General features: G+C 35.4%; 2 protein-coding genes across 3 annotated transcripts; both read right to left on the bottom strand.

Annotated features, from left to right (window-relative positions):
- Window positions 1-117: 117 nt before the first annotated feature.
- Window positions 118-4609, bottom strand: LOC132633238 (exonuclease 1). 2 transcript variants are annotated; one of them, XM_060349516.1, is made up of 12 exons: window positions 3951-4609; window positions 3809-3845; window positions 3254-3453; window positions 3082-3160; window positions 2852-2896; window positions 2518-2667; window positions 2286-2400; window positions 2011-2111; window positions 1556-1653; window positions 1363-1455; window positions 1021-1241; window positions 118-671 (listed from the first exon to the last, which is right to left on the bottom strand). In XM_060349516.1, the coding sequence occupies exons 3-12, from the start codon at window positions 3412-3414 to the stop codon at window positions 235-237; spliced, it is 1500 nt and encodes a 499-aa protein (XP_060205499.1). In that variant the 5' UTR covers window positions 3415-3453; window positions 3809-3845; window positions 3951-4609; the 3' UTR covers window positions 118-234. The 2 variants fall into 2 exon arrangements, with proteins under 2 accessions (XP_060205499.1, XP_060205498.1); XM_060349515.1 differs by having other exon boundaries at window positions 3254-3428; window positions 3951-4608.
- Window positions 4610-6287: 1678 nt separating this feature from the next.
- LOC132633237 (alpha-dioxygenase 2-like) lies at window positions 6288-11856 on the bottom strand. Its single transcript, XM_060349514.1, has 11 exons — window positions 11570-11856; window positions 10228-10341; window positions 9886-10146; window positions 9247-9396; window positions 8830-8963; window positions 8329-8542; window positions 8080-8225; window positions 7587-7814; window positions 7307-7509; window positions 6965-7208; window positions 6288-6880 (listed from the first exon to the last, which is right to left on the bottom strand). Exons 2-11 carry the CDS (start codon window positions 10318-10320, stop codon window positions 6655-6657), a joined length of 1899 nt encoding a protein of 632 aa, XP_060205497.1. The 5' UTR covers window positions 10321-10341; window positions 11570-11856; the 3' UTR covers window positions 6288-6654.
- Window positions 11857-18086: the final 6230 nt, after the last annotated feature.

Below are 18086 nucleotides of genomic sequence, written 5' to 3'. Positions count from 1 at the left end.
TTGATAAGCATTAGTTATCAAACTATTGGTGTAATGGTTACTAGAAGTCCAGATGATGAAAGGCTAACTTAGTCTAGACCTAAATGAGAACTTAAATTATATCACAGATTGCTTATCAGTGGAACAATGACAGTAGTTATGTATAATTGATGATAAAATTAAGAAATTTACGAGATTCTAGACTAGAAAAAAGTGATTGACACAGGAAATAGATGTGGAGCAAAATTTTATAAATTACACTCGAGAAAAGAAATTCAATATAGTGTTTTTCTTGTTTTCTGAACTTTGACAATTACTCCTCTTAACCTTCTTTTCTTTGGTAACTCTTCTTGACTCAATCCTGTTAACCGGCTTAGATTCCACACTTTTTTGTGATTCTGGAGTGGTACATACAACTTCCAGTCTTTCAACCTCAGTTATTTCTGAGACTAGTTCAGTAACACTATCCATCTCATCTGGCTCAATTTCCTCCACTTTTCTTTTCCTAAAAGGATTGTTATCTGGAACTTTCAACACTTCTTTCTGATGACTCATTTTCTGTTCTCCCACCAATTTCCGAGTTGATATTGAAGGGCATAGCATGTTTTGAAGAGCTACTGCTTCCTCTAAGCACTCACTTTCTTCCATAAATTGACTCTGCTTCCATTCATCCGAGGCTTGCTTCGACTCCACTGAAAATGACAACAAAAACTGTAAACAAAATATTGAAATATCATTATCACTTTGCCAACACATGATCTAACCCCTTAGTGCCATTTAAATAAAAAAGAGCAGCTCGGTGCACAAAGCATCCCGCGTTAGCAGTGCAGGAAGGGCTGCACCCCAAGGGGTTTTTATGTAGACAGCCTAATCTAATGCAATCATTAGTGGCTTCTTCCACGGCTCAAACCTATGACCTATACACGAGACAACTGTAGTGTTACTCCAAGGCCCCATTCATGCCATTTAAATGACCTTAGTTCCACTTAAATGTGCTAGAAAAAGATTGTGGTATTAATGACTATCTGAATGTCGGCTTGCCTGTTGTTTCTTTTCTGGATTTACTTGAAGAAATAGCAAAAACTGTGCTGTCTTTTGAAGCTTGAGTAGATGCCTCTTGTCGAGAGAAGGGACCACAAATTTTCTTGATGTTTGCAGTAGACACGTGATTTACCATACTTGGAAAGACATTGAAGGCCTCCATTGTACAAGGATCTATGTTACCTTGAGCAATTGCAGTTGCCAATGATGGAAGAATTTCTCTAGTGACTGTCAAGGAGAAAAAGTTTGCCAGACCTTTCATTGCAAAAGCATCGGATATAGAAATTTAAAGCACTATTATGCAAAAGGTTAGAGAATACGGTCCAAGTAACTAAAGGATACGGTCCTAAGAAGTCAAGTTCTTCATCCAGAAACTGCAACAGCTCTTCTGGAACGGGTTTCAAGTGCTTGATCCGCTTCAAACTAACATCATATCTGATCAAACATAGAAGAAAAGTTGATCATTCATGCGTCAGCAGTCAGAACAAAGGGCAGAACTATATCAAAAGGCTGTCATGTCAGTTGTTAGACTCACATTCTAGCATGATGGAAAACTGCAACGGCTTCTTTAAATGATTTTGTGTAATCTTCAGGCACTTGATCTCCCTTCTCAAACTTTAACATGGAAAGAACCTGTTAAAAATTGGAAAATGATTTTCAGTAATGAGGTTCTAACGGTATAAATCTTTTCAGGACATCTTAAGCTAAAAATAACATGGGACAGCACAAATTTAACATTTCCTCATTACACGAACCAAGTAAATTCTGACAGCATTTACTTGGAGAACATGATAGATGACAGTAAATTATGATGGCATTGTAGTCTTTCATGTTTCATATTAATAGTAAAGTCTAGGTGTAGAGAATTCTTTTTCATAGTAGAAATTAATCAACGGGCATAAGAAATTTTCTATTAATAGAAATTATTCAACAATTACAGATGCAAGAAGATAAACTTCTCTGCTTTAAGCAAATAGAGAATATGCTTACTCGATCTAAGTTACGATACTTGGAGACCAGATTATAAGCTTTTGTAATTCCTATACCAGGGACTGACGGAAGAAAATCGCAGCCAGCTAAGATACACATGCCTGCAAATGGTGAATAATGTAAATATCATAAAAGTTACAAAGAAGTAAGACAATCACGTGTTATTCAGAAAGGCTATCACTTTCAGCAAGATGATAGTAGAGTATAATGACTTCTAAATGTTTTAGTTTTGGTTATCAATGCAAATGAGTTTAAAGCTAGAAATTGAGAGTAACCTGTAAATAAATCTTTGTTGAAATGTCTGAAGGAAGGAACACGAGTAACACAACTGAAAACATTGTCTAGTACCACTTCTTGACCATTGCCATGGGCATCCATCTTAAAGAAAACCTGTTGACAAGCACATAAATCAACATAGGTTGACTAGATTCTAAGTAAAGGGAATTAAGCTGTTAGGAGAGCAGTAACCTCCATCGTGCCATATCAAAGTATTTGAGAATGTCTTACAGCGGGACATCCATATGCCAGTAAGTCGCTATCCTCAGAAATTACTGCCACAATTCCCTTCTTTTCTTCTTCAAGGTAAGACAAGTAGGCTAATTGTGCATCAGCTTCATATGGTGCTACAACAAATTCTATATTCTCTGACTTCAGAATCTGCACATGTAGAAGATCATAAATACAGGTGGATTACTTGAAATCATGAACTGACAGATATGTAAAATTGAAATCATGTCAAACAACTGGAAATTCCAGGAACTTGTATGTTGATGCAAAAGTCAAAAAAAAAAAAAAAAAACAATAAACTTCTTGATTAAATGTCTTTTATGACTTAAAGTACCTGTATGAGTTGATGTGCCATTGATGGAGTGACACTTATTGCCCTCTGCATATGAAGCATTAGAAATGGAAAAATTAGTTTGCTACCTGACTGGATAGTGCATTAAACATCTTAGGTCAAAGACCGCAGCCCTTTAGGCATTTTGAACATAATCAAACCACGCCGAGTAGTTAGCTGAGGGATTAATAAAGAAACGGCATATACCATAATTATAACAGAATAATTGTAACCTGGAAGAGCTCAATGGCGCCACCAACATTTCCTTCCTTTAGCTTCAACATTGCCTGATCTCTGTTTGTTTGCCTTCTCCTATATTGAAATAAAGATTCACTATCCAGAAAGCTAGTAGTATAACGAAAAATTGGGCATCAATTAAAAAGAATTAAGTTTTGGAATACACACTTGTGCCTCTCGTCTTCAGTAGCCCCCTTGCAGGGTAAGTTTCCGCCGTCAAAAACAACTACGGGAATGATCTTATAATGTCGAAGCATATTGATTCGATGCATGAAGTAGTTCAAGTACTGCAATTTCTTGTCGCCCTCCGAGTTAAGACAAAGCTCCATACTACATGAATATGCTGAAAATCACAGCTTTTACTGATTCTACCCATTTGAAACCACAAAATAAGTTACAAAAATTGAAACTTTGTTAATACATGTCAAATCAAATTAATTTCTTGTCATCTCCGAATTAAGACAAAGCTCCATACTACATGTATATGCTGAAAATTACAGCTTTTATTTGATTCCATCCACTTAAAACCACAAAATAAACAAAAATTGAATCTTGATTAATGCATGTCAAATCAAATTAATTTCTTGTCACCTCCGAATTAAGACAAAGCTCCCATGTATATGCTGAAAATTACATCTTTTATTGATTCCACCAATTTAAAACCACAAAATAAGTTTCAAAAATTGAATCTTGATTAATACATGTCAAACCAAATCAAAATACCTCCTTTATGAAGCCAAGAATAAGCATCAATTCCAACCTATACCCCAAAAAAAATAGGATTTTTATTAAAACACACAATGCGATAAATGTGATGAATTTGAATATTGAATTGAAGTGAAAGGAAAGGAAATGTAATGTTTACCCTTTTGCCAGCGTATTTTTTTACATGGGCAGTTTCAACATAGGGCTTCATAAACCTGAGGAGATCTTTGATACCCATTTTTCTTCTCTTTAATTCTTCTAGAAGCTTCTGGGTATTTTTCTTCCTTGAACTTTTGGATCTGTAGATGAAAAAATGGAGATTGGAACAAGTGGGAGAAAATGGCGGGAAGAAGCGCAAGTGTTGAAAAATGAGCTGTGTGTATATATACCTTGTAGTAAAAACGTAAAGTAACAGTACACTGACGGCATCAAAATGTACCATCCAATGGGAAGGCACCACGTACTTAAACACTAAGTCAATGCACATGTGGTGGACATTTATTCGTATGTTGTTTTCACTTGTACCAAGTACTGTAACTTGGAGGTTCCTCATTTTAATGTTTTTTACCGCGAAGATAAATTTGAAATTTTGGAGTCATAGGAAAATTTTCCGCGCGAACGTAAAAATCGCTTCTTCTTTTTTTCTTTTTTAGGGCCCGTTTGGCCATGAAAAATTTTCATTTTTTTTTGGAAAACGTTTTCACTTTATTTCAAAATCAACATTTGGCCATAAATTCCAAATAAATACAAGTATATTTAAAATTTGAAAAACATCAAAAAAATTATTTTCACTTTCAATACATTCAAACAACTAAATATTCTTTGTAAAAACTATAACCAAACACAACTCCATCTTCAACTTCAACGCCAAAGTACCAAATAAAGTGAAAAATATTTGATTTCATGGCCAAACGCCTACTTAAGCTTTTTAGTTAAGCCATGTTTGCATGTAATTTAAAGGGAAAAAAATAAGGGAGGAAAATGAGAGGGGATTACATTGTAGGGAATCAAACCCTCACTAACAAAGTGAAAAATTCAAATAGCTAACCAACTGAGCTGCTAAGATTCATATTCTTTTTGCATGTAATTGGCTCTATTTGGCAAAAGACATAAATTGACCCTTAAACTTGTCCCCAAAAGTCATTTTCACACTTAAATTATTCTAGCAACCCATTACACATCTAATATATTTAAAAGTGATATTATTTACCCCTGAGAACTGAAAACCAATCTCATGTGTGGGAGTGTTCCACACGTGCGCGACACGTCAACGACACGTGGTTGCTAATCTTAGAAATACAATAAATTTATATTTTATTTATTCTTTCATAATTTTTCTTTTTTTATTTATATACGGGGTTTTTTTTCTATTTGTTCTTGTCTAACCACCATCAGCCACCACCTAATACCACCACCATCACTGCAATTTCACATATCAAAAAAACACTATCATCAGAAATAGTTTGATGGAAAATCACAAATCGACATAAAATACAAGCTCATCTATATGAAATAATAAGCATAATAGCAACATGAAATAAAGTGACCCAGTTTGCCGGAGAAGATAGACGGAGCATTGGTGATGCTACGTTGCTTCAATGGTGCCCACAAAAAAAAAAAAAACTTTTGGACTGAAGCAATTGAAAACTAGATTAGTACTAAATCTCAGCAAACTCCATTGGATTTATGGATCTATGAGTTAAAATAGGCTCTTTAATAGCAAAAACAGATTTTAGCCATCAAAGCTTCGACCACGTCACCCCCGCCCCGACGCCCCACACCATTCTTCCTCTTTAACAATAATTTCCAACGGACCATCTTCTTCCAATTTTGCTTCTAGTTCTCATTCAAATCACTAATTTAAGGAAACCCACAAATACCCGTTTGCTTCATCTTCTTCTTCTAGACAATCCAAACTTGACAAAATTATCCAAAATTCCACCAAAAGGTTTTCATGGAGTAACAAATTTATCTAAAATTTTGGTTTATGTCTTTGCTACAGAGGAGGGAAGGAAGATGGAGATGGAAGAAAAAATGAAGATGAATTTGGTGGGCAGGGAAAATGACGGGTGCGGTGGGGGTTAAAAAAAATTGAATTTTACAATAAAAAAAAGGAAAAATAAATAATATATAATTAAAACGCGCCTCTTTTTTTTTTTTAATATTGTGCCACATCAGCTTTTAAGGAGCAAAAAATATCACTTTTAAATATATTAGGTATGTAATGGGTCGCCAGAATAGTTTAAATGTGAAAATGACTTTTCGGAACAAGTTTAAGGGTCAATTTATGTGTTTTGCCCTCTACTTAATAGTGGAATTTTTTTAGATGTAATAACTTACCTGCACTTGATATTTACATCAACCCAATAAATACATAACACATCTTTGCGGAGTTTTTATCACTAAACCATAGTAAATTAATATACACTCTCACCCTCATTTATAACTTCATCATAATAAATTAGTACGATTTGGTGTAAAATAAGTGCAAATAAGCTTTACACGAATTACGCTTCCTTATACAAATAAAAATGATCAAGTTCAACTTGATGAGGAAACCATTTATTTCCTACAGTCATCATTAGATAGAAAATAGTTGAAAAAAACTTACATAAACAAACAAGTGCATCACATGCACTAATACATTATTCCACTAATTACCCCAAGTATGCTACAAATCTACGCCTCCATGGACTACGTCGTAGTTAGGGCAGTCAAACCAACTCTCGTCTAAACTCCCGGTGGTTTGTTCATCTGACTGTAAACTAGGGCCACTTTATATTATACATGTAACTTAGCCACGTCTTTTACATATTCATCTCATACAAAGGTTACAAAAAATTCACATTCGACCTAATAGAGTATTAGGTTGCTGGTCTCAAATAGAGAGGTAAGTAGTGTCTAGGATCTGGATCCGAACTCCACACTGAGAATGCACTTGTGCATCTCATGTATTTCTTTGTCATTTCAGGAAAGTGTCGATCGATAACGTCCTTTAATGTCTCTGTCTTGTTAACCCATTCGAAGCCCTTCTCTGTGTAGGTTTGCGGATTGAAATCAGTTGTGAAGAATCGGTCAGCTTCTAGCCTCCTGGAAAAAAAAAAAAAATAGCCGCGCGAATTAGCATGAAAATCAATTCAAACTATGATCACTAGACTCATTGACTTTGCATACCTTGATGCAATGAGCACAAATATAAAGAAGGCAGTCTCACTAATGGCGAAGCCTTTGATTTTCTTCTCCGCGTGTAGACCAACTTGGAGATCAAGTTTCTCAACATCATCGCCATATACTTCTTGTAGAGCCTCAATTACTTCTTCATTATCAGCTAAATCTTCCCACTTGCTAATTGGTACCATCAGCAAATTCCTTCTGAACTCATTGTACCGCGGAATTCCCCTCTCTCTATCTCTATAAACTGTTCAATTAGAAAGTTAGCATGTAATGTCAAGATAAGATGGAAAAAAATGCAAATGAAAGTCCACTAGGACTAAGTGAGGGATAAATTAAACATACTGTCCAAGGCGGCCATGTCAACTAAATCAGGTCTATCATCTCCATCAATATCATGAGGAACAAGGTTCCTCATCCATGATGGATAATTCCACAACGTAGCAGCTCCACATGATTGATGACCCATCGATACCAGCATCTGCTCCATACCAATTTTGGACAAGCTCCTTTCACCCTCTTTCCCAATCATTTCTGTCATCGGAATCCTGATCAAATCAGACGGTTAGAGATACATATATCCTACAATTTGCTTATATGCAAAATGTGGAATTGGATAACATACTCCTTTTGAATAGGCAAGGATTTGTCTTCTGATGTAGTCGACTTCAAGTCCCTCAGAACAATATTGTCAGGTAAAAGTGAGTGCATTCTGTAGACGCTAACAAACTCTTCAGTTAATGAGTAGGGAGTACCGTGATCTCTGGGCCTTCTAAGACCAACTAATCCACTCAGTACTGGTCCAAACTTGGGTCCTAACAAATCCTTGATTCTCTTCCCCAAAAGGCCATACCTGAATCAGATTAGGCTTTGTTAGTTAACATTAATAGTTAATGTTAGCCATTCAGTCCTACTCCATGTAGGATTTGCTATTTTATACTAAGTCTGCTAGGATCCTCAAAAAATGTCGCAGCCCCCCCCCCCCCCCCCCCCGGGTCGGATAGTCCAAAAACGCATTATTCTTTAGGGATCAGACACAGGTGCGATGACAATTTTGGAGGATCTGGGCAACATAGAATTTATTTAGTACTAATATTTGTACTTAGCACTAGGCTTACCAATTGATTCTCATTCCTGCCACTAGAGTATCAGTCTTAACAAGTTCAACCGTCCAATCAATAGTATGGATTTTAGCAATGACCGCTGAAGTTATCAATCTTGCATGTCGGTACAACGTTTCATCATCAAATTCAGGGTAATGTTCCTGACAAAAAAACAAAAAAAGATTTTAAGCAAACTCATCCTCTTCCACGAAGTAAACTTCACATTTCCATATAGCGAATATAACCATAGAAAAGAGAACCTACTTTAAGCATATCACATATGGCATTATGTTCCTTCACAAACAAGGCCTGCAAGAGAGAGTAGCCTGCCCAATGGTTTCGGACATCTCCGGATATTGGAATGCCTTTATCATCATGTTCAAGAAGTCCATCCCCTGAGACCCTGAGCTTTCCGTCTTTAAATGTTCTCACCCTAATCATGTCCCCTTCGTGGTTGCCATATATTACACTACCATCCCTAACAAAAACAGCAGGAACATATATAATCCATCAGCACTTTTAGCATATTACTAAGCAGCACTTTGATATAGCATTTCACTTACTTCACTATCGATTTTAATCGACTCTATTTTGCTCAATTGAACATAACATGCAATACTCCCATTCGATTGTGGGAGTATTCATGCTTTGGTAAATTTATGACAGTTTTAGATTTTAGGATGAAGGGGTTTGGACTAATCGCAATAGTTCAGAGAGAATCTCAAGGTTTCTCTGTGGGAATATAGAGTCTTTGAGTCTACTCACCACCATGGGGTCCTTGAATTCAAATGCCCAAACTTCAAATCAGGTGAACCTGTGGGAAGTCTTTTGGTCTTAAGGAACTTAAATGACTTCAACGGACACCCTGCTGCAACATTTTGAGGAGCTCTAAGCTCCACCTGTCAAAAAATTTGTGTCAGATAAACAGAAAACACACCTTGAGTCCTTGACCATGACGAATATCTATTCTTTTAAGTTCATATAGCCCACAATTGACCTTTTAATATCCTCCAGTTCTAACATAATTGGAAAATAAAAACAGTGATCTCTTCTTTACAGTCTTCAAGAACTTTCCTTAATACCAACTCTAACAAGCTAATCAACAGAAAATGACAACTTTTGCCAGTTATTGCAACAAGTGATGAATTATTTCATGCCTATATTTTTGCAAGAACTAGGTACCTGTTCAGTGTCCTCCATATGGTCATTCCAATCATGGATCATAAATTGCACCCACGCGCACGCTATCATGTTGAATTGGCACCCGCAATCTGTGTACTTTCTTCTTTCAAAGAGCTTCGTGGCCACTGTTACAGGGTGAGGTTCCAGCAGCTGCATAATGAAATGATATTGTCACAAGTGAATGAGAGATCTCAAGCTATAAATTTCAGATAGGAATATGACTAAGGCACATTTATTGGACCATGCTAATTAGCTATCCAAAAAGATCAGCATAAAGAATTGAAATAGGTTCAACAGACTAATTTTGCACCCCCTAATCTGTGAACAGAAAACTGAAATATCTAGTACAGTCAGACCTCTCTATTACAACCATCCTCTATAACATCATTTCACTATAACAGCCAAGTATTATTTTTTTTTCCAATTTTTTCATGCTATGTTATATTAAATGTTTCTCTTTAACAGCATTTGGCTATAGCAACCAGAAAATATGTGTACAAACGACGCCGTTATAGAGAAGTCTGATTGGTATAAGTAAACGAAAGTTGAAACTATCAAAGAGAGCTTGGATAGGAACAGAAAGCTGCTAATTTTCCATGATTTGATTAGCAAGGCATAATTGATTGCATTTTAGCTTACCCCATAAGTTGAAGTTGATGGTGGCATGTTGCGGCCAAAGAAGGTTCCTTGACTGCCAACTAAATGATCCACAGGATGATTGCACGTACCATCAGCAGTTCGATAGGCAAACTCTTGTGTGTCATATTTCTTGCCATTAACTTTTCCTACATGTAATAAGTTGTATCGCTGGTGCAAGTGTCTTCTTATTCCTAAGTAAGCAAGCCCGAGTAACACTGGTAATCTATGCCATAAATTAAACTTGTCCACAAGATGTACCACCTGATGTATAAATAAAAATGAGCATTAGCAAAAGCAACATCACATGTGCACGGTTAAAAGAGGGGAACGGAGGACACTAACATAGAACAAAATTGTGTCGAACAGAGACATCTTTGCAACAACATGTTGGAGTTGAGGATGAACGAAGGCTGGAAGAGAAATTGAGAATGCCATGAGAGTTTTTTAGCAGTTGACCTGTCAAAGAAAAAAACTAAAGGATTCAAAAGATGTGTTATGAAGATTGAGAGGGAAGGTGCAAAGTATTTAAAAATGTTGAACCTGTGCAAATTTGTCCTGTTTCATGTCAATCAATTTGCTCCTATCAGTAGACAGTTGAGTAGGCCCAATCAAGATTGAAGCATTCAACCGTCTTTAATTAATATTTTTACATTATATAAGTAGACAAGTGTCCAGTAGCTTATATGGTACTCCCTCCGATATTACTTATCCACTTTCTCTTTTACACACCTTTAAAAAACTCAGAAATAAAAGTATATTTTTATTACATTACCCTTATCTCTCTCCAATTAATTGCATTCTAATCAAAATTTGTTACTTTAAAAAAAAAATGTTAAGGACAAAGTAGGAAAAACTTAATTAATTTTATCTTGATTTTATAAATGAATAAGTATTTTGGGAGGGATATTTATAGTAATGTGGACAACTAATATGGGATGGAGGGAGTAGATCCTTAATGAACTTGGCAACGACTACTCCAGCTACGTTTCACCACAACAAAATCTTGGAACTGGTGTGGAACATATTTAGTTCATGAATTAATGAGGATCAGCAGTAAACATCCAAAAAGACCTTTCTTTTGAATGATAGAATAAGCTAGAACATCATTACTCCTACATCGGAAACATTCTTTTCGTTTCATATTCAGAGTAGTTAACTACCCATAAAAGATGATCTTAAAGCAAAATAAGAACATCTACTCAAAACATCACCCTCTTATCCTTCTTCCATTTCCCGTAATCCCTCAAAGTCGGACCTCGTGTACAAGTTATGGGTTTATCCAAACTCATTAATTTTGGCTCAGACTCTGTATATATGTTGAGAATTCCACTAAAAAAATATTTATACATAAAATTCAAATCATGAATTCGCCTATACCTCCACCATTCCCCTTCCTAAACAAAACGGTAACAATTACAACAAATCAAACTCCTTAGAAGAAGAAAACACTAAGACTGATGCAAGTAGTCAGTAATAAATGGGGAGAATCATGAGGTCTAGGTCAAATCCCGCGACAAAAATAAAAACATATTAGGTGATTTCTTATCAATATGTCAAGCCTCGGTGTGTCTAGTTATCCAATATTTGTGCTTGTGGAATGTAGCAGGGACACCAGCGAGCTAGCCCGAATAGCACTGTGTAACAACAAAAAAAGTAGTTGGTAACAAATTGCATAGAAAATTACCTCCAAAAGATACAGTTGAAGACTAAGCAAAGCCAGCATCACTTCCTACGTCTGCCCCCGTGCCCACATGATGCCTATAACAAAACAATAAATTCCCAGGCCTAATTGGTGCTAAACTATGCGTGAAATCAATGATCTTTACTAATTACTCATCCTCGTACAAAGTTGACTTAATAAAACGTGTAATTCTACAACAGTTACTTGGCAAGGTTTAGTTGTTTTGGAACAGTAAACACAGACGCTTTTCTCACTCTCGGTAATGTGAATATGGGATGCAAGAAAGTGTAAGGTCTGTTAATTATAGTAAAGTTGGGAGCTATGTCTATCTATCTACTTTTTCTTTCTAAAAGTAAGATCTTATCGAGATTGAAAGTGAAGTTGAAGTGGCGCTTTCACAACACGTCCACAATTTTCCATATTAACCAAACCCCATATGGGGTCTCTTTCTTATTTTCCTTTCTCAGTAGAAACTGCATTTTCTAGGCATTTTAGATGTTATAACTATTCTACGTAACTTATAATGGCTCAATAATGGAGTAGATTTTTTTTGTTCGATTTCCGGCCCAAATATCAAATTTAAAACATATTACCAGTGGCAGAGCCACATAGAGCCGAGAGTGTTCATTCGAACTCCCTCGACAGAGAAAAATACTATTTTTATAAGGTTAATATTATTTTTTATCTATATATAGTAGATGTTGAACCCCTATAGGCTTGTTCGTATGTTTACTTTTTTATATTTTGAACCCCTCAGCAGAAATCCTGGCTCCACCACTGCATATAACATGTGATACTATAACAGCAAAACCGTCACAAAGAATGATATAATAAAATTACTAGTCAATTATAGATTTTCTGATTTTAAAGTAGCGTCATTTTTGTATTTCTTTGTCTTGATCAGTCAAATTAATAGATCAAGTTTTTGTTCAATAACTAATCTGGCTAAGTTTCGAGCCACTTGTGTCATCATTTGGAGTTTTAAATCGTCCATAATAAATGGCATTAGTAGTTTATAAAAATAAAACAGATTATGTTTTACAACATTTTTAAAATACTATATAGTGTAACTTAAGTCCCATATAATACAACAATTTGGTAGTAACTTTCAGCATACGAGAAAGAAGACTCAATTAATACGAGTCATAGTAAATACTCTTCATTTATTGTTTTGTAAGGGATAGGGGTGTACAAAGCAAACCGACAAACCGCACCAAACCGATAATCCGAACTAAACCGAGAAAAAAACTCGACTAGTGGTTTGGTTTTAAAAAGAAAAACCCGAACATTATTGGTTTGGTTTGGTTTTAACTAAAAAAAGTCAAACCGAATCAAACCAACCCGACATTACATTTATAAAATTTCAAACACATTTTATACATAGAAATATTTATTTATAATGTAATTTATAAATGTTTCTTTAACTTTTTCATAATTTTTTGTCTTTTAACATATTATTTCAAGCTTGGAATTAGACTTTTGAATGGTTTAATAAGTTTTATAGCCCAATGATATTAGTAACTCAACTAAAACTCAACAAAAATCAAATCAATACTAATGCTAACAAAAGAAATTCATATCTAACACTGGAATGACAATAATTTTGATATGTATTCTTTAGTTTTATATTAATTTAGAAAGTGAAAATGCATAACTTAATTTTATTTTTTTCTTTAATATTTAGTCATGTAATTAATACTTAGTAGCCGTACTTATTTTAGCATGACTTAGTACTTTTAGATTGTGATAATTTTATTTTATGCAATTTCATTATTTTTTTTTCGTTGAATATTTTAGTACAATGTCATCTCTCATCACATTTTGTGTTATTTTCTTAATAAATATCTTAATTAGATCGTTGTATCTTACTAGGACTAAAGAAATATTTGAAGTATAAGTTATATGCTTTGTATGAAGACTTTACCGAAAAAAATTCGAAAAACCCGAGCAACCCGAAAAAACCGAGAAAACCCGAGGTTGAAAAACCCGACTTTTGTTGGTTTAGTTTGGTTTATAGATTTAAAAACCCGATGCAGTTGGTTTGGTTTGGTCTTTAGAAAACCCGAACCAACCTGGTCCATGTACACCCCTAGTAAGGGATGGGCAAAGTCCATTGAGAACAATTAGAAGAGTGAACAAAGGAATAATAAGGTTCTAATAACATACGCGTACTGCTTCAAAATTTAATGTGTTGACAATAGAATTATCTAGAAGGAGAACTAAAAAGGCAGAAATGAGTTCATGGTACACAAAAGAATACGTATAGTAGTACACTATTTATATTTGTAAAGGTCCAACGACTAACTAAATATGGCTGGACAATAATGGCGTTCATAACTAAATTTTGCCGTGCTTCTTTTAGCCAATTTCTTCTGAAAAATAGTATGTTAAAAAATTGAAACCGGAAATTAAGAAAGATGTAATGGAAAGTAAATATTTTCATGGAATAGAGAAACGAGAATATTTGATTGTTGAATTGAAAAAAACGAGATACTAGTATACTACTAAGAAATGTGATTGGAATACGTAATTTTTATCGGGATAGGTTGGACCAATGAATTTTGGGTATGAAATGATTTTAAAAAAATGCTTATACAGGTAAAAACGATTTTTCATTGAGTGTAGTATAAAAAATAAAAATAAAAATTAAACACTACTAGTAAAAAGCTATAGATGATTATGACTGAGGGAGATGCCATTAACCTCAAGAGGGATGTGTTGGGATGAAGTAGATTTCTTCACATAATAAGAAGTTGAGTTCGAGTCATGAAAACGGAAAATTTATGAGCACCTCCCGGGCCCTTCTAGAATGGACTCGTTCAAGAGCTTCTAAATAGAATACACGTTTCAATCAACACAAAAATAAAAAGTTGTCTTAAATGGAAAGGACATAATAACACAAGATAAGAATCCAAGGCTGCAGGCCTAGCTGTCGCTCACACTAGAATCTGAAAATGATGGCCTCGGAATCAGCCATGCGGGATAAAACTGAGCACGAGTTTGTATCTGCACCAGAAAATAGTGCAGCAAGTGTAGACGAGTACAAAAACACCAGTACTCGGTAGATTTCATAAATGAAGGAGTAACGCATACAGTATATAAAGATTGAAACAAAACATACAAGTAACAAGTAGAACTACACAGTCAACATATGTATGCCTCTTATAACCTTAGTCGTGTTCCACCCCAAGGACGGTAGCCCATAATCATATGAGAATGCAATGAGCCAAATGATTGAATACATGTATGTAAATGCACTGGCCAAATCTCATACTTGGTACGCACATGATAGCGGTCATTCCGTCTAGTCATGACTCATGGGGAACTCACGAGGCCTATATACCTCTCAACACCATCCAGGTGAGAACCACATCAATCATACCATATCATGGTAGATCATCTCCGCGCAACTCATATAATCATACTAGGAATCATTTCCCTTCGGGCTTAAACACATCAATCTTACATTTTTCCCCATCTCGATGAACCATCTCATATCTCATAAATGCCTCATCACAATGAGTGTATAAATGTATGCATGCATGGATAAGTACGAAATGCACAATAATAACTATCAACAAATGCATGAAGTAAGGGATGAGTATGTACTCATCACGGATCACATAATATCACCTCGAGATCAAGATTGATGTTACTTTCATATTACAAACAAGATATGGTGTGAAGAATGCAAAACAAGTCGATAATCTCCCATGAATTAGTCAAACATGGCTATCATAGCCCAAATAAACAACAACCATACCAACTAAGGGGATTTATCACCACAACCAATGCCCGTAGGCCTAACATGCATTCCCCGACACAACATCCTAATCATGCAACAACTTCCCAAACAGATACACCAGTATCCACCTAAGTGTTCATCACAACCATTAAGGTGGGGCCCTCTTCACACACCCAATACCCCATCAACATTTGTAGGCTATGTGCGCCATCCAATTAAATTCTAAAGGAGTACCATGTACCTCAAGGCCGAGCGGGTGCCACCAACACTCTATACTTGAGTCTTCCCTTTTCGAAGCGCCTCCGAACGAGCAAAATCTATCAAGATACGGATTTTAAATTAAAACACAATTCTAAGGATACTCATATTGTCATAGAAAAAATTCAGGTTGAAAAGTCAACTCAAAATTCCATCCCCAAACCCCGAGGGTCAAAATGGTAATTTACTAAGAATCCGAGTTCAACACAGCCAAATCAGTATTCTACTTGGTCACACTAATCTGACAACGTCAATATTGCTATGCTTTAGTCTAAAACCCAAAATGAACCCAAAATAACCAAACCCCAGCTCCAAGGGCAAAATTGGAAATTGAACTTAAATTCGGCTTACCCATAGACTAAACAAGCTAAACCCATAAAATCATGTTAAACTCATCATGGATTTCCCTCCGATTTATCAAAATCTCAAATTCCAATCTAGGGTAAAACCCTCAAATTTTCTACTTAGGAATCATGATTAGAATCATAAATAAATGGGAGAAATTATTATTAATCACTTAGATAAAGTTTAAGGACTTACCCTAATGATGAAACTTGCAAATAACACTTGATTTGACCTTAGACCGAGGTCTATAGCTTCTAAAATGGTGTATGAAAAATGAAACTCGTATTTGGGGTTTAAATCTTCCCAGCTACGAATTGGCATTCACGATCGCGAGACATTCCCAAGCTAACTAATCCCCACCGCGAGACCATGACTCGCGATTGCGATGAACCGTGACTCGCCCCTGCCCCACATGCGTGCCCTCGCAATCACGAGCCACCTGACGCGATCGCGAGTAAGGACACCAAACACCAGAAAAATCTGGTTTTCACTGAGTCCCGATTCAACACTCGAACATCGTTCGGAATCCCACAGACACAAACTAAATATGTCTTTTAATCATAAAACACGCTATGAACTCGCTCGCACAGTTGACTCAGGGTTGAATATGGTCAACTCCAAAACATCGAAATCCTAGCGCTCCAACCAATGACCCAATCACACCCGAACACCTCGGGACCCGAACCAACTATCCTACCAAGTCAAATCATGTTCCAGACCTAACGAAACTATCAAAATTCGATTCAGGACACGTTTACTCAAAAGTCAACTATTGGTCAAACTTCTACCCAAAAATCAAACTTAGGTTTCTCACTCCAATTCTAAACTGATTGCCTCGATAACCGTGCCACTCATTCCCGCACATCAAAAACACCGAACTAAGGCTTAGGGAAGAGTCTTTCAGGACAAAATAGGCAAAATTACCAAAATGGCCTAGCGGGTAGTTACAGTTCAAGATTAATTTTGGCATATAAATATTTTGTCTATAAAAGTTAAAAAGCATATAAACGAAAAAGGAAGATATTGGCAAACTTGTACACACGTTATCGCGACCAAAGTTAAAATAGATCGATGCGTATATAATACATACAAAAAAAAATAAAAAAAAAATAGCAAACCCAACATGAATACCCCACTATAACATTAACACCACAAACTCAGCAATCAGTAATACAAGACAGTGAGTTTCTTCTTCTTCTTCTTCTTATTATTATTATTATTATAAGTAAAGATAATCAAGTACTCTAAAGCTTGCAATTATAAAAGAAATGTCACTTGTCATTACCCATTAGCTTAAATTAAAACTAATCAAACAATTAAAGTCGCTAGCTTTTCATGCCTCATTTTTTGTTAAAAGTTATTAAGCTGAAGATGCGTCTGGGCTACAATGTTATCGCAAAATTTGTTTGTTGTATTACCTTTTACATTATATAATATAGGGTGATAATGAAGATATTTAGTTAATCGCCGAGTTTTCTTTGCTTAAAATATATAAATATTAGTAATTTATAGGTGTGGTTGCAATATTTTGCCAATTTGGAAATGGGTGAGCAGAAGTCGCTTTTAATTAATTAGTGTGAAGTATCAAATCATACAACTTGACGCCAAATTCAAATTAGTACCAACAAATAACAACTGATAAGCAAATGCGCACGTCATCCACATCTCCTTGCAAACGTCGTTTTGTAGCTATCCAAATCAACATTAGGTGGAGCTAGAGTTCTAATTACAAATTCCATAGAGTTTAATAATTTTGATCAAAAGTTTATATTTATACTAAGAATTACTTAATGTATAAAAATAAATTATTTTTTGCTAAAACTAAAAACTCATAAATTTAAAATTATATATTCACCTCTATCAACATTATTTTATAGATTGGACAAGCCGATCCCATATCCATGCAAAATGTCGGTGAGCAGTACTTGGAGCAACTACTGCCCAAATTGACTTTCGGATAAGGAGTAAATTGCGCACGAGATATTTTCAGTTGCAAGAGCATTGTAATACTGTGATATTAATTACAGGTTAGTTGTTAGAAGAAGTCAAACAAATTTACTATTCTCGTCCTTCCATTTTACGTGGCGGAATTTGGAGTAGCAGGTTAAACTATTTAACTTTTTTTGTGTGTGTGTGTGAGAACTAGAACATATACACTTCAAGAAATAAAAT

This window comes from Lycium barbarum, chromosome 3 (genome assembly GCF_019175385.1).
Source record: "Lycium barbarum isolate Lr01 chromosome 3, ASM1917538v2, whole genome shotgun sequence".
In the NCBI taxonomy this organism is placed as follows: Eukaryota; Viridiplantae; Streptophyta; class Magnoliopsida; order Solanales; family Solanaceae; genus Lycium; species Lycium barbarum.
This window is presented reverse-complemented; position numbering and strand designations above follow the sequence as displayed.

What these genes read in the sequence shown, in the direction of transcription:
- LOC132633238 (XM_060349515.1), bottom strand. Translation starts at nt 4,343, where the DNA reads ATGAGGAACCTCCAAGTTACAGTACTTGGTACAAGTGAAAACAACATA. An exon ending in GTTTTCCATCATGCTAGAAT is followed by an intron (nt 1,456 to 1,555) that starts GTGAGTCTAACA and finishes ATGTTTGATCAG; the next exon opens with ATATGATGTTAGTTTGAAGC. An exon ending in ATCCAGAAAAGAAACAACAG is followed by an intron (nt 672 to 1,020) that starts GCAAGCCGACAT and finishes TGTCATTTTCAG; the next exon opens with TGGAGTCGAAGCAAGCCTCG.
- LOC132633237 (XM_060349514.1), bottom strand. Translation starts at nt 10,320, where the DNA reads ATGGCATTCTCAATTTCTCTTCCAGCCTTCGTTCATCCTCAACTCCAA. An exon ending in TCCTTGCCTATTCAAAAGGA is followed by an intron (nt 7,510 to 7,586) that starts GTATGTTATCCA and finishes TGATTTGATCAG; the next exon opens with GATTCCGATGACAGAAATGA. An exon ending in TGACATGGCCGCCTTGGACA is followed by an intron (nt 7,209 to 7,306) that starts GTATGTTTAATT and finishes CTAATTGAACAG; the next exon opens with TTTATAGAGATAGAGAGAGG.